Source organism: Hippocampus comes, unplaced genomic scaffold (genome assembly GCF_001891065.2).
Source record: "Hippocampus comes isolate QL1 unplaced genomic scaffold, H_comes_QL1_v1.1 scaffold86, whole genome shotgun sequence".
Classification (NCBI taxonomy): Eukaryota; Metazoa; Chordata; class Actinopteri; order Syngnathiformes; family Syngnathidae; genus Hippocampus; species Hippocampus comes.
Window position 1 is genome coordinate 3,840,232 of NW_017805882.1, and position 14,743 is coordinate 3,854,974.

The 14,743-nt window shown below is 43.7% G+C and overlaps 1 protein-coding gene across 2 annotated transcripts; it reads right to left on the reverse strand.

Annotated features, from left to right (window-relative positions):
• Nucleotides 1-1,094: 1,094 nt before the first annotated feature.
• pcdh18a (protocadherin 18a) lies at nt 1,095-8,925 on the reverse strand. Of its 2 annotated transcripts, none has more exons than XM_019889491.1 (4): nt 6,069-8,925; nt 5,484-5,539; nt 4,750-4,922; nt 1,095-2,652 (listed from the first exon to the last, which is right to left on the reverse strand). In XM_019889491.1, the coding sequence occupies exons 1-4, from the start codon at nt 8,544-8,546 to the stop codon at nt 1,844-1,846; spliced, it is 3,516 nt and encodes a 1,171-aa protein (XP_019745050.1). In that variant the 5' UTR covers nt 8,547-8,925; the 3' UTR covers nt 1,095-1,843. The 2 variants fall into 2 exon arrangements, with proteins under 2 accessions (XP_019745050.1, XP_019745049.1); XM_019889490.1 differs by having other exon boundaries at nt 5,484-5,572.
• Nucleotides 8,926-14,743: the final 5,818 nt, after the last annotated feature.

Sequence of the window (14,743 nt, forward strand, 5' to 3'; positions counted from 1 at the left end):
CTGAAGTCTACACATATACTTGAAAGTTGGACATGCCATAGTAAACAACAGTCCCCCCAGATGCTAACAGCCATCAAATCCCTGACAAAGCTGAGCTAATTGAGAATCTAGCATGCTTAGAACATTCACACACAGTGTCATTGCTGATTATTGAGGCTTGGTCTTTTTAATGATGAAGACAAATGAGCTCATTAATAAATCTATGTGAGTGCGTGCGTGCGTCGGCCGTTGTGTGCGTGCGTGCGTCTGCGTGTGCGTGCGCGTGTGTGTGCGTGTGTGTGTGCGTGTGTGTGTGGTGTGTGCGTGTGTGTGTGCGTGCGTCTGTGTGTGTGTGTGTGTGTGTGTGTGTGTGTGTGTGTGTGTGTGTGTGTGCGTGTGTGTGTGCGTGTGTGCGTGTGTGTGTGTGTGTGTGCTCTCGTGTCGGGCCGATTCACATCAGGCTCCGCGCGTGCCTGTGTGCGCATGCAAATTGTAAACTTCACCTTTGTTCGAGCTCTGTCTAATGATGTTGAAGTGCATTATTTGGCCGAAGTTGTTGGTTTTTGCTTCTTGTAAAAACAACTCGATGTTTTATCCTCAGATATGTCAATTGTGTACGTTTGCGTATGTGCGCGCACGAATGTTTTGAAAAAAAAATAAGCACCCACGAGTAAACAGAGCAAGTCAGACGCACACACACGCACACGAACACACACACACATGCACGCAAACTTTCTTTTCAATTGAACTGAATTATAAGTTCAAATGGCAGCGCTTGTCACTTCATGTGGAGCAGCACATTTACAGTTGCTGAAGGAAGAATATAGCACATTTGTGGAAGGAAATTTAAATAGGTATTCCAAAATGACATTTGTGAATAATGCTTATTTAGGAATTACGTGTCTATTCGTGGAGTGATGCTTGCGAATTGTTGTACAGTCTGCGGGCACTGCTAATATTGAGGAAAAATGATGCAGTTCACATGGTGAACATTAGGAGGGGCTAAGAGACAAAGGGGCAAAACGAAGCCTGGCGAGAGGAAATACAAGTTGAAACGAGTGGAATTTGAAAGTGACATCGTCAGGACGTTCGAAAATTAAAACACTTGGCCCAAATGACATTATGGATTGTTCTACTTTATTCGTCTTTGTCATAAGGACACTGTACAAAACCATATTTCAACACTTCTACTTCATTGGAATGTGATTTTGTGAAATGGTGCTCACAGACATTCAATACAAAATTAAATACAATTGTTTTATAAAAGTAAACAAAGAAGAACAACGAGAGACACACCGAATATTTAGACATGCAGAGACAATATAAAAAAATAGACGGCTTTTTTTTCTTTTCTGTACAAACATACATGGACACATATAAATATATAGAAATACAAAAGAGTGTATTTTTAAAATACAAAGATCCATTTGTACAGTTACATTCCATGATAACAAAACATGAGACGAAGCACAATATTCAAGTGAAGCAGTCTTTTTCTCACAGACAGTGTACATTTGTTGTACATTGTAAGATGAGATCACGCAACAGTTCTCCTGCTGGCATCTGTAAACAGTACAAATGATGAATCGGGAGTCCGTCGGTGGATTCTCCCTCAAAATCACCTACAAACACAACAACAATTGTAGAGGCTGTCGGTCATTGCGCCGCTTCCTTTACAGTGCAGAGTTTTACTCTTCAAGTCTCTCATCTCAGAGTGGTGAGAAGATATTTGGTAAAACAAACAACACAGCCATTACAATGAGTACAACACGTTCGTCTTATTGATTATGTATGTTTGCACGTTTGAGTTTCTTTAGAAAGTGGTCAAATAACTCGGAGGAAACCATGTTATGTATTTCACTCTCTAGGTCTGCCTGACGTCCTGCAGTAGTTTGTTGATCTCGTGGACTAGCTCGCTCGCATCCATGGCAGTCTCCTGGCGGTTCTCACCACGTTTGCCAGCCTGGTAGAACACACCGTCAAAATCATCTTCCTCATAGTTCTCTGGAATTTCTTCCATGGCAGGGAGCCATTTGAGGTGTGGTGGCTGTCCGTTGGTGGAGTTGGAGGATGAGGGAGGGGCTGGGGAAACGTGGTTGTTCCCCACAGATCCACTTCCTGGATTTAGATAGTGAGTATTGGCAGCCCACGTGGCCACACCCGGCGGGTAAGCGGGACCCTTCCCACCTGGTAACAAGCCTCTACGGCTATCCTGAGGAACAGCGTTGTTGCTCTGATTACCAGAAATGCTGCCACCGCGTCCGCTTCCTTTCTCGCCGGTTGACGATGATGACGTTGGGTTTGTTTCAGTGCACTCACTATATGTGTCCATATTCGGGGGTAGGAGCCGCTGGAAGACGCTGTTCATCTCAGTGAGGAGCGAACCAGCCGCTCCTGCAGGTGGGCACACATCACTTCCTCCTGCAGCAGCGACTCTCGCAGGCCCCGCCTCCTCACTCCCTTGCTCTTTGCCAAAGGTGGAGAAACTCTTGAGTTGTTCTGACTCTTCCGAGGACTGGTCATCATCAATTTGGGGTTGCTGGGAAGACTCTTCCCCTGGGATGTACATGTTGTTGCGGTAATCTGAGGAGGACGTTGGAGAGGAGACGGGAGGCATCCAGCATTGGTCAGAGTGTCCCAGGACCCGGCATTCGTCCGTGCACAGCCTCATTGCTAGAGGAAAACAACAGTGACAACCATCAGGAGCTTATTCAACAAAAGAGAGTGTCCTCGTGACCCTTATGATGCATAGAGAGGAAAACTAATTTATAAACAAGTGCTCACTGCAAAATCAGGAAAGTCAGATCCATCCGAAGCATCACACTGGGAGTACGACTTCACTGTCATCTTGAATACATGTACAAAATTCGGGAGTGGAATAGGGACAAATGCTATTCAGAAGCTGCAGCAATTCAACAGTGGTTGTCCTCGTGTTTTTTGTTTTTTTCTGCATGAAAAGCGGAAATAATGTATTCACTTTTCATTTTGGAATATTAATGTACGATGCCTGTTCAATATTTCACAGGGTGGTTCTGTCTTATTCTTAAACCACAGCTGGGTAATTGTTTTCCCTCCCTTTTCTCTGCAGCCTTTCATATTTCTATCAGTATGAGCACAGTGGTGCTATTTACAGGCTACGATAGGAATATTGTGGCAGATAAGAAAACAATCACGAGATAACAAAATGATTAATTGCTAGATTCCTTCCATCTGGCATCAAAGGTGGCTGATAAATTCAAATCTGACTGATCTTCCTATCATATTACCCACATCTTTGACATATTCAGGGTGAAGCAGGGATTGTTTTGCTTTATCGTATCCAGCACGACTGAAAATCCAAACAAATTAAATCTATTGAAGAGAAATCAAGATACAGTAATCCTCCCCATTCATTCACATTTGTTTTTACATATTGCCACCAAAAAAAAAAAAAAAAAAAAAGATTGGAGATGGGGAGTGGAAGTCACTTAAATTGATAGACACTTTTGTCCACCACCCCTCCCTTTATACATCACAATTAAGATGTACAGCAAAAAGACATGTATATGGCGAAGCTCTCCGGGTTGCAATGGGTGAGAGAGGGAGAGAGTGAGTGCGCGAGAGAATAACATAATTCTAAAAGCAATTACTGTGAATTCTCTTCAGTTCAAACATGAAAGTGCAACACTGTCACTCAAAAGAGGAGGGGGGAAAAAGGAAAGAAAATGGAGGAAAGGGGGGGGAAAAAAAAACAGCACCCTGAGACGCATAGCGATGAGTGACAAGCGACTCATCTCCGCTCCGGGGAGGATTTTACAGACACGACTTGGGGCGTAGATAACGCACACACATACACACACACACGTGCAGAATGACACAAACAGACCGGCACACTGTAACCTCTCTCGGTGTGATAACAAGCGAGAAAATAGAGTCTGTGTGGAAGAATGGGCAGAGTACAATGGGACTGTGTTTTCAGCGTGCTGAATGGCTGTATAGGCAGGCGTATGGGCTATTAGTTGGCTCAGGCCTGACCTGTCCATAGTGCTAAAAATTGTCAGACGGCATGTCCACAAAATTGCAAGGAGCAGTGCAAAGGAAACAGCTCAATTCAGTTCACTTCCACAATAATGTTACATCTGCCGAGGAGGTTTGTATGCTTTCCTGTCTAACTTTATTTGTGTCCTACTTCCATGGTTGGGTATCGATAAGTCACTTTGTTTTGATGATGGGCACCATGAATATTTTATTCTTCCAATTACGGCTTTTTTTTTTATCACATTTCTCATGGTGGGCAATAAAGCTGTTTCACACCTTAAAATACTTGAATGAAATCTGCTTTGCAGAGTCAAAAGTTCACCATGCAAACCGAGTTTCATCCAAATCCAATGCAGATTGCAAGCGGCAGCAATTAAAATTCAATATGGAAAATGCCATCTCACATGTTTGGATGTCCATACGTACTTGCGCATCTCTTTCTGGCTGTCTCTGCATTAGGGATTGCTTCAAGTCTACATTTTCCTTCTGTTCTGTTCTCATATTTGAAAAAAACAAATTCAAAACACATTTAGTCATTCTCTGCATATGCTATTCCAAGTGGCTAAAACGATGTCTGCAACACTTTTTGCATGACAAAATTAATTGGAGGTGTGATTGTGTTGTCAGGCGTGAGGAGCATGTGAGGGTGTTGGACGTTTGTGACTCAGGAGAGCAGAGCCATCCGAACAGTTGCAAAAAGACACGGGCTGAGGAAAACGATCAGAATCCGTGTGTTACATCAAGGTAGCTTACCTGGATGAAGGCGGTGGTGCATTTCGAGATGTATCAGGTCAGAAAAGCCTTCCCCCAGAAGCAGCCTGTCCACGGGGGATTCTCTCCCCATTTCACAATCACTGTCCCCCGCCTCGCTGTCCCCACGTCCACTGTCCTTTAGGCTGAACTTGTCCATGTCTTGTAATGCATACCTAGATAGAACCATTACAAAAAGTGCAAGTTCAATGCCTGGAAAATTGTAAATTGGAATGCCCCGTGTTATGTTTTATGAAACATTTTAAGTAGTCAAATTCATTTTTTTGCAACTGTTAAATCTCCAAACAAGCTTGTCCCATTTCATCCATTCATTTTGTAATCCGCTTATCCTCAGGAGGGTCGCGGGTGTGTTGGAGCCTATCTTGTCCCATTTCTACTTCCTGAAATTAGGTCTGATAAGTAAATATGTGACGACAGCTATCAAACATCGATAAGTCGATCAAGTGATGTGATAAGCAGGAAAAAGTCGTAATAATTCCATACTCCAAATTTGTTCCAGGGGCAGTCGAGAACTAAATGGGACATTTTGACAAATGAGCTGAATACTTTGGAAAGTGAATGGCGTTGGTATGTATGTTGACATTTGGAATATGGAAAAGAAGACAAACTATGCAATAGGTTGTTGAAGATGTCTCACAGATGTAAATCAAAGACAACAAAGTGTTTTTTAAAAGGTGAATAAAAATATATTGGCAGTGTTGGGGCCGAGGGATTACCTGTAGCTGCGAGAGTATTTGTTGCCACGGAAACTGGGTCTGGGTTGGTACTGGCCCTGATGGAGCATGGACAGAAGCTGTGAGACTTGCTGTATCCAAAAATAACAAAACAAATAAACAAAAAATAGGGGGAAAATGAAAAGGGTCGGGGTGGTAAATAAAGGTGACAGACAGAGAGAGTGAGAGAGAGAGAGAAAGAGAGAGAAGACAAGACAGAAGACAAAAAATGGATGAGTACACAAAATGAATGATGGAGAGGCTGCTCAATATGGATGACACAAAATGGACGGTGTTAAACAAAAAAAGGGGTGCCTGCTCGTTGAGAGAGTGAATCTCGGTGAATTTGGAGACAGATGACTCAGGGTTAGCATGGATTGGGACACGGTGCAAACAAAGTAAAGACAAAGGGCTGTAACTATCAATACACTTAAATGAGAGTTACTTCAAAACTACAAACGAAATTCTATCACACACACTTTGTGTGTGTGTGTGTGTGTGTGTGTGTGTGTGTGTGTGTGTGTGTGTGTGTGTGTGTGTGTGTGAGTGAGTGATTGAGCGAGCAAGCATGTGTGCGCATGCACTCACCTCCACCTGTGGAGTTGTATGTGCCAGCTCCAGGGCAAAGCTCTCCGGAATGTGATTGGATGAGATTGTCACCAGGCTGTTAAGGGATTGGCGACTGTGGTGATTCTGCCTGCTCCCCATCTGGGCTCGGTCCAAGGGGGGTGTAGCTGAAGGCGAACGGTGATGGGATCTGATTGGTAGGGTACCATTCACAGTGGGAACCAGGGTGATGTCTCCTTTGTGGATCTGCCGTGAGGGCTTCCTGGGGTGGTGCTGGTGGGTCGACTCAGCGACCCGGCAGTTGTAAGATTGCCTTGTCTCCTTTTTCTCTCTGTTGCAGTGAGCAGCAAACACCACCATGATTACCAGTAGCAAGGCACAGATGGCCCCAAGGGAGATGATGATAATCAGTGATGCATCAAGTGGAGACTCCCCTCGGTCCATCAGTTGGACATGGTTCTCCATATTCTCATAGAGGTTGATCCTTAGAACTGCTTTGGCACTGAGGCTCTCGCTTCCTTGATCCCTCACCACAACAGTTATCTCAGCATGGTCATGAGGGAAGTTCTCCAGACTGGCGTTGGCGTGAATTTCACAGGTTCTCGGATCAATAATGAAGAAGCCTTCTTCATTGCCACTGACGATGGAGCAAACAAGCTCAGAATTGATCCCCGTATCACGGTCAGTTGCCCTGACCACAGTCACAAGATGTCCGGCTTCAGTGAACTTTGACAGTGGAACATCAGCACTAAAGTTCCACAGCTGGGGGACCACAATCACTGGAGGATTGTCATTCTCATCCAGGATGTTTAGAACAATGGTGGCATTGCTGAGCAGCGGTGGCTTTCCAGCATCTTTGGCCTGCACTGTAAAGGAGATGCGACTCACGTCCTCCCTGTCAAATGTACGCAGCGCATAGATGGCACCATTTGAGGGGTCAATGGTGACATACGTAGAAATGGAGCTCCCGTGAATTGAGCTCTCCAGGATGGAGTAGATCACCTGTCCATTGACATCCAGATCTGGGTCTGTTGCCATGATGGAGGTCAAATATGCCCCCGGAGCATTGTTCTCAGATTTAAAGATCTCAAACTGGCCCTTCTCAAAATGTGGAGGGTTGTCGTTTTCATCAGTGACATGCACAGTGAAGTGTTTGACTGTGGAGAGGCTCGGAGTGCCTCGGTCCTCTGCCACAACTGTCAGACTGAACTCTGACCTCTTCTCTCGGTCCAGAGACACATTCGTTAAAATCATGTAGTTGTTTTCGTATGTTTTCTGGAGTTTAAAATAACCTTGACCGTGAAGCTTGCACTCCACCTCGCCATTCAAACCGGAGTCCAAGTCCTCCACCCTTACTAAAGCTACAAATGTGTCCAGAGGAGCAGCCTCTGATATATAAGCTGCATCCCCGTTGCCCTGCGAGGACATTATATTTATGCTAATGTCTGGTTTGTTGTCGTTTACGTCAACCACCTTCACCAGGATCTTGCAGTGAGCTGGCATGGAGTTTGGACCCATATCTTGCGCTTGCACATCAATGTCATAGGAATTAGCAGTCTCGTAGTCTACACGAGCAATGAGGGTCAGGTGACCACTGTCAGGGTTAATTTTGAATGTCTCCATGATTTTGGGGGAAACATGACTGCTGAACGAATAGACTATTTTGGCATTCATCCCATCGTCTGCGTCAGTGGCGTTTAAGTCAATTAACAGTGTTCCAACAGGTGAATTTTCGGGAAGGTTTATTACATATGAGGACTTGTCAAAGATCGGGCTATTGTCATTTGAATCTGCAACGCTGATCTTAAGCAGGGTGGTTCCGGTTCGGGAGAGAACACCCCTATCAAAAGCCGTGTACTGAAGTTCATAACTGGAGCGCACCTCCCGATCCAGCTCCCGGAGTACCACCAGCTCAGCATATTTCGCCCCGTCGGTTCTGGACTGTATTTCAATATTAAAAACATTGTTGGGCTCTAAAGCATAGCTGTACAGGGAGTTTTCGCCCACGTCTGGGTCCGTGGCGCTGTCCAGGGGAATGCGCGCTCCGACGGACGCGCTCTCGGATATTTCAATTGGGATGACGGCACGGGAAAACTGTGGCGCGTTGTCGTTGATGTCCAACACTTCCACCTCGACGTGAAAAAGCTGCAGGTGCTCCGTGGGCAACGTGAGCACGTCGAATTGGATCGAGCAGTTGAGATTCTTTTCACAAAGTTTTTCTCTATCGATTCTGGACTTGATGCTTATTTCTCCGTCCTGCTCGCGCACCGTGAGAAAGGATGAACTCCCTCTTTGCATGGCTCGGAAGCGGAGCAACACCGAGGTTGGAAGTTTAGCCAGAACATCCGCGACATCATCTTTTAAACGAGCAATAACGGTGCCAACCTTCTGTTCCTCAAAAATCTGATATCGCAGTGTCTTACCGGTGACGTGAGGCGCTGACAGAGTGAAAACGATGAAAAGTGCCCACATTCTCATTTCAAAGAGTCCCGTCATCATGTCCTCTTGTGGTCGAAATCAAGCAAAAAGGAGCTCCAAAATGTTGAGGCGGTCACTTCCAGCTTTGATTTAGGCAACTGGATGGGGTGCTCCCCGTTGCATTGCTCCTCGATCTTGACACACACAAAAAGAATACATTCATATGCAATACTGGCTGAGTTGCGCCAATTTAGATTAAAAATACCCCTAGTCCGCTGTCATATAGATCTGTTGCACGCATCGATTTCGCATAAGAGTGCGCGCCTCTCTCTCCAGCTCCCCTCCCTTCTTGCGCCCGTGCGCCTAAGCTCTCTTCCACTCTCTCTCTCTCCCTCTCCCTCGCTAAGGCGTATTTGCACTGAGACTCACTCAAAAGAACCCGCCTCAACTAAGCGCTACATTAGCTTCTTCTTCAGTCTAATACTGGCTTGGGGGCGCAAGAGGGGATGCAAAGAAAATAAGAGAAGGGAGGCGCCATGCTGGAGTTGACACAGTAACCAAAACCACCACCACCACCACCTCCACCCCACTGACAAGCGATAAACTAAACATGTCTAAGAATACATTCATTTATAGTTCTTATACACTGTGACGTTTTCACTATACTATAAAACAACAGGAGGACCTAGGAGTCCCACTTTAGGTCTGTTCCCCTCATCAGTAAGGAAGCACAACCTTTGTCTTAATTTCCAAAAGAAAAAAAACTCTAAACATGGTCAATTCAATCATTATGAGAACCATTACTCAGACTGGCTGGGGACACTTCATAGCTCAGCCATGAGCAGCTGTCGCCCAACTAATGTGTAAAAGAAAGTCCTGGAAGGTCTGTTAGTTATCTCATCTGAAGTTGCAGTCCACACTTGGCCCTCTATCCCTCTGTAGTCTTTGTTGAGAGGGTTTTTACAGCCTATTATACTTTCGCATCACCTGTTGTTGTGGGAGAGTAGAAGCCTGTTAAGCTGTGTGGCAAATCGTATTAGAGTGGCGTCTAATGGATACATTTAAATATTGGGTCACGTTGTGGAACACTTCTAGTCTCGTGCAAAAGTCTATTCATCAACACTCCAAACTCCCCAACAGGATGGACGTACGATAATGGATACAGCACACACACAAAAAAAGCCATTAAGCGTTGTTATGTATCCCCATTGTCAAATTCACGTAGAGATGGGTGAGAGAGCTTTGGCGAATTTGCGCAATGGGCACCGGGCATTCTGGATAGCATCTGTGCGGTATGTTTGGCACCAGAACCCAATGATAAGAGCCGACGAAACAAGACTTCAGCGGAGCCTCGAGCCCGCGCACAAATGTGAGGAAATTAGCTGTCATGGAGGATTTTAAAACACCAAGCAGTCATTCAAGCAGTCATATTTTGTTCGTACTTGCTTTTGCTGATTTTGAGGCACATTTTGAGTACAGTTCATCTGGATATCAGTTGCCTATGATCAGTGACAATATAACTCTTATTCAAACAACACTAAAGATGAGAAAGGTTCAAGTCTGGAAGGAAATACGAAAACAGCAGCGACACTTAAAATTGTGGAACAGGAGCATAATTAACCCAACAAAAATTGCCATCAGCACAAATTGCATGAATCTCAACACTAATATATATATATATATATATCTATATATATATCTATATCTATATCTATATCTATATCTATATCTATATATATATATATATAGATATATATATACACACACACACACACACACACACACAGCATTTGTGCATTATACAAAAGGTACATTAGCTTAGTAGCAGGTATCACAATAACACAAACTTGTGACCATGAAACACCTTCAATTGGTACAAAATATATTTTGTCTTTTGTTCCAGACTGAATGTCGATTCAACACCAGACTCTACGTCTGTCTGCATAACATTAGCATTCATTCTCTTTTATGCCCATTATTCAGCTTCGCGCGTTTGGTATTTAAACAGGTTTGATGCAGGCGCCCAACATTTCCATGGCTCAAAATGCTCTCAATGCAGTAATGCAATTACTTCTCGCGTCCCAGAGAAACTAATCACATTTGGGGAACAAAGTCAGCTCTTGGGTTGATATGAAAGAAGAAGGGAGCAAAAGAAAGCGACAGAGTTAGAGGGGGTATGGGTGTTAAACCGTGTGCAGAATAAAACAATTAACGTATAGAGGGGCGCATCATCTCAGTAAAAAGCAGATGGAGGCTTAATACGTTTAGGCACGCTGCATAACCAGAGGAGCCGAACAAACAAAACCCATTTGATGCGTTGGAACAGCAATAATTAGGTTAAACATATTCATCTTCTGCAGCAGGTGCAGGGATGTTATATTTTCTAGAACTTAAGTTCAAACATGGGAGAACAATTGCGTGCAGCTCGGATATACCATATGCACAGATGCATATAACAGCACAAACATTGTCCTGTTCATGCCACCGTATTTCATAATTTGTGGTCTTAAAGTGATAAGTGGTGTTAGCGTGGTGGTGATCTTTGTGTTGGACTGACCACTTCCCCCCCTCCCCCAAGACAGACCCTGCACCCCATTCCAGATTGAAGTCGAGAGGAATGCTGGTGTCCACGCATGTGTGCATGATGCTGGCTCTTTCCTTGTAAAGGCACGCGAGCATCTGTCGCCTCGTCTGCCCACTCATTGTCACATATTCAATTAGGAGCGATTTTGTGGATTCCTTTTCCAGAGGGGCGGAGTAGACACAGAGACATTATGTGAGTTTGCTTTCACTTGCGCTGAAGAGAGAAGTTGGCAGGCCCTTCCCCCACCTACATACCACCTCAAACACACACACACACACACACACACACACACACACACACACACACACACACACACACACACACACACACACACACACACTGCAGCGATTGTTATTCATCAGAGCATGGTGCCTCTCCCCCTCAGCTTTACTTTCATTGGGGGTCCATAGAGCTTTATTGCTTTATGACTCGTTGGCCACCATTGTGAGTGTATGTGCGTTCAGACGTGACAAAGTGCACAACCTTGTTCTTGTTCACAATGTACACTCTGAGCGCAGCATACTGCAAGCGATGTCAACAGTTGGGTGACAAATTTATAGCACGAGCAGAACTGCGAGACAAAGAAAGAATGTGTCCGGTCACCTTTGAAGTGGGCCACGTTGCTGTATGTGCTCTGCTTGTCCCTCAGTACCACACCCAATGAAAGGAACAGCCTTATTGCTTTTTTTTTTTTTTAACAGATTTTACTGGCTATGCTAGTTTGAGAGCTATATATAAAATATTCATATCTTTTCTCTGCAACACCAGAGCAAAATGTGATTGAACTTCTGGTAGGGAAATATCATCCACCACTTAAATAATTTCATTGAATTGAATTATCTTCTATCCTGTTGCGTTATGTGACTGGAGGTTTTGAAATCGGTCGAGAAGTCTGGCGATTATAATGAACTGCGGGATGGACTCAGTTTGCTGTGGTACAGAATGTCTTACTGGCGACAGTAATAAAGTTACAAATGAAGCATGTTATTGTGTTTTGGCCGCATCTGAAGCAAACACAAGTATATTCATACTGTGTGAAATAACTCAATCAAGATTATTATTATAATTTTTTCTGGGTTTCGACCTTCTTGCTTTGTTGTCTCTCTGTTAATATTTTAAATTTACAAACTGTTCAGACACAAATTAACATCAGTGGAAATTACTGTCGAGTGGAATCCTTCCAAACATTCATCTGGTTCTTAAACAGTTCATTTTTTTCGAGATGAGTGTTGCTTCACGAAGTTATGATATACATCGAGAATGCATATTAATTAGCGGGCACTTTAGAGGCAGAGCCCTCAGCTCAATATCCTTTCCCTAGTGCTTTGCAGGAGTCACTGCGACTGAACGGAGAAAACAGTTGTTAGTCACTTGAAAGCAAGAAACATCACAAGTTATTGTGCTTTGCTATGTCTGCCTTTTCCTGTGTAACTTGTCTTGTCAATGGCAGCGAGTTTGCGTTTGTGTGTGATTGACATGTTGTCAGTTCGTGGGGAACGGCATCATCCCTGATACGATGCCTGCTGACTGACAGCTAATTTGTGACCCAGCGATTTGGGTTTAAGAAAGAGAAGTCGCTTAGTGGTGTGTTTTGTCCAAACAGATTTGGATCCATCGAGTGTGATTTCTTTGACGTACCGAGTGTCAAGCTGGTAATGAAGACTGTCCAATTTTTTTAAAGGCAGCCATCATCTGAAAGATATTTGTTTTGGACCCCCAAAGAGAGTGTGTCATTTTGTGGGAATGGCATAAGCTATTTTGTATGAGTGTGATTTCAGTCTACATGCAAATCGCTTTTGACTGATGCATTCACAAAGCTGCATATTTTCTGCGGTGTGGTTTTGATGACAAACTTTTGATGCAGTCAATGTCTTTCCGCAGACCCAGAGGGGAGGAAAAAAAAAATCAAACAGTTTTATGGGTTAGTTTTTCTACTTCTTGTTTGAAGTCAGAAATGTTAACAATGCATTACAGAAGTCTAACAAATAGCAGCGTAAGTCACAGACATTATAGCTTAACTCAAACCAGAAATTGTTGGCACACTCACCACATATGTACTCACGCACGCGCGCATGGACACACACACACACACACACACACACACACACAAGAATAACAAGCTCCAGAGACTTGCTGGCAGGCACCAGACTGATGGGTGTGGGTTCACGGAGAAAGAAACAGGGCAAAGCAGAAGTACTGTTTTGTCTTAGTGAGAGAAAGCCCTCTTTGTTTCCCCTGAGCTCAAATCCAACAACCTGGATTGATTAGAGGCAAGAACATGAGCTGTAATAACGCAGACTTATACTTAGGCTCCTCTGTTTCAATCCCACTCATCCACTACGTGTGCACGGCGATGTTTGTGTATGTCTGTGAGCATCAAGCAACACTCTGGAAGGGGTAAGAGCCTCACAGGAATGTTACTGTAGATGGTTAAGTGTCTCCCAGTAACCCGCATCTTGGTGTTGCACCAGATTTATGATTCTTGGGGTTCTGCAAGATGGCAGCTGTGGAATGGAGGATTACATTTGGGTGCATGGTGAGCAAGAGTGGAAGGATAAAGGAAAAGCAAAAGAACGGTTATGTGAACATATCATTTAAAGATGCGAGAAAGTGAGTTGAACTTTGATGGAGCGACTAAAGCCTGAATGAAACAACGAGTGATGAAGAGGAAACGAGGAGGAAAAAAAGGTTCCAAGAAGTTTAGAGGTTTGTCAAATAGGGAAGGTAAGATTAAAATGAACAGGAATGAATCATTGTAAAAGCAAGGAATTAAATATGGGGTAAAAATAGGGTATATTGAAAGCGTGGGGGAAAATGGGGACACCAGTATGTGGTGATGGGAAAAAAGAAGCTTCAGTTTGCCGCATGAACCAGTTGTATTTTTTGACTCCTCTAGATGACACCATTGGTTTAAATGAATGGGTTTATGAAATAGCAAGTCAGTGCGCTTTCAGCCCAATGTTGAACACAAAGTGCCATCTCGAGGAGTCAAAAAAATACAACAACCGGTTCATGAAGCAGATTTGAAGCTTAATTTTTCCATCACTACGGGGATGTGTTTGCAAAGAGGTGAATGAGTGAAGCTAAGAATACAGATGGGGAACATTGACTTTGACTTTGCATCCTCTACTCACTCAGATGCTCATCATCAAAACCCTTCTGATATCAATTCACTCAAATTCTCACCATTGTTTATTAAAAACACCTCCAGACTGATTCATGACCACTTTTAGAGTGTCAGGCTGCCCTTAGTATCTCTTAGTTGAAAAAAAAATAAGTCAGACCGTAAAATAGTTGAGTAGAAAACATCATTGGGAACGGGCATAAAGAAGTTGGCAGACGAAGTGAATATAGACAATCAGTTGTTTGCTGACGATTTTGCAAATGTGATGATGCTTCTTCTGCTGAGGAATGCTTAGCATGGTGCTTCAAGTTTAAGCCGAGGATTTGGGGCAGAATCCAAACAGTGATCAGCAAATGTTCATTCTCCTCAGCATGCAGTAAGCCACAGAAGTATAAAAGGCAGAAAGAGGAGGAAAGAGGATCTCTTGCAATTTATGACTGATGACATAGAAAAGTGCCGGACAATAAATGGGATAAGCGTTGGGCGATATGGGCAAGAAACAAAAAAACAAAAAACAAAATAAAAAAAAAAAAAAAAAAAAAAAAGGAGTGATAGTTTGAAGATTGTCCA

Excerpts from the sequence above, each read along its gene's own strand:
- pcdh18a (XM_019889490.1), bottom strand. The coding sequence starts at position 8,546 with ATGATGACGGGACTCTTTGAAATGAGAATGTGGGCACTTTTCATCGTT. Across the intron at positions 5,573-6,068 it reads ATACAACTCCACAGGTGGAG|CAAGTCTCACAGCTTCTGTC; the intron begins GTGAGTGCATGC and ends TTTTGGATACAG. Across the intron at positions 2,653-4,749 it reads GCACCACCGCCTTCATCCAG|CAATGAGGCTGTGCACGGAC; the intron begins GTAAGCTACCTT and ends GTTTTCCTCTAG.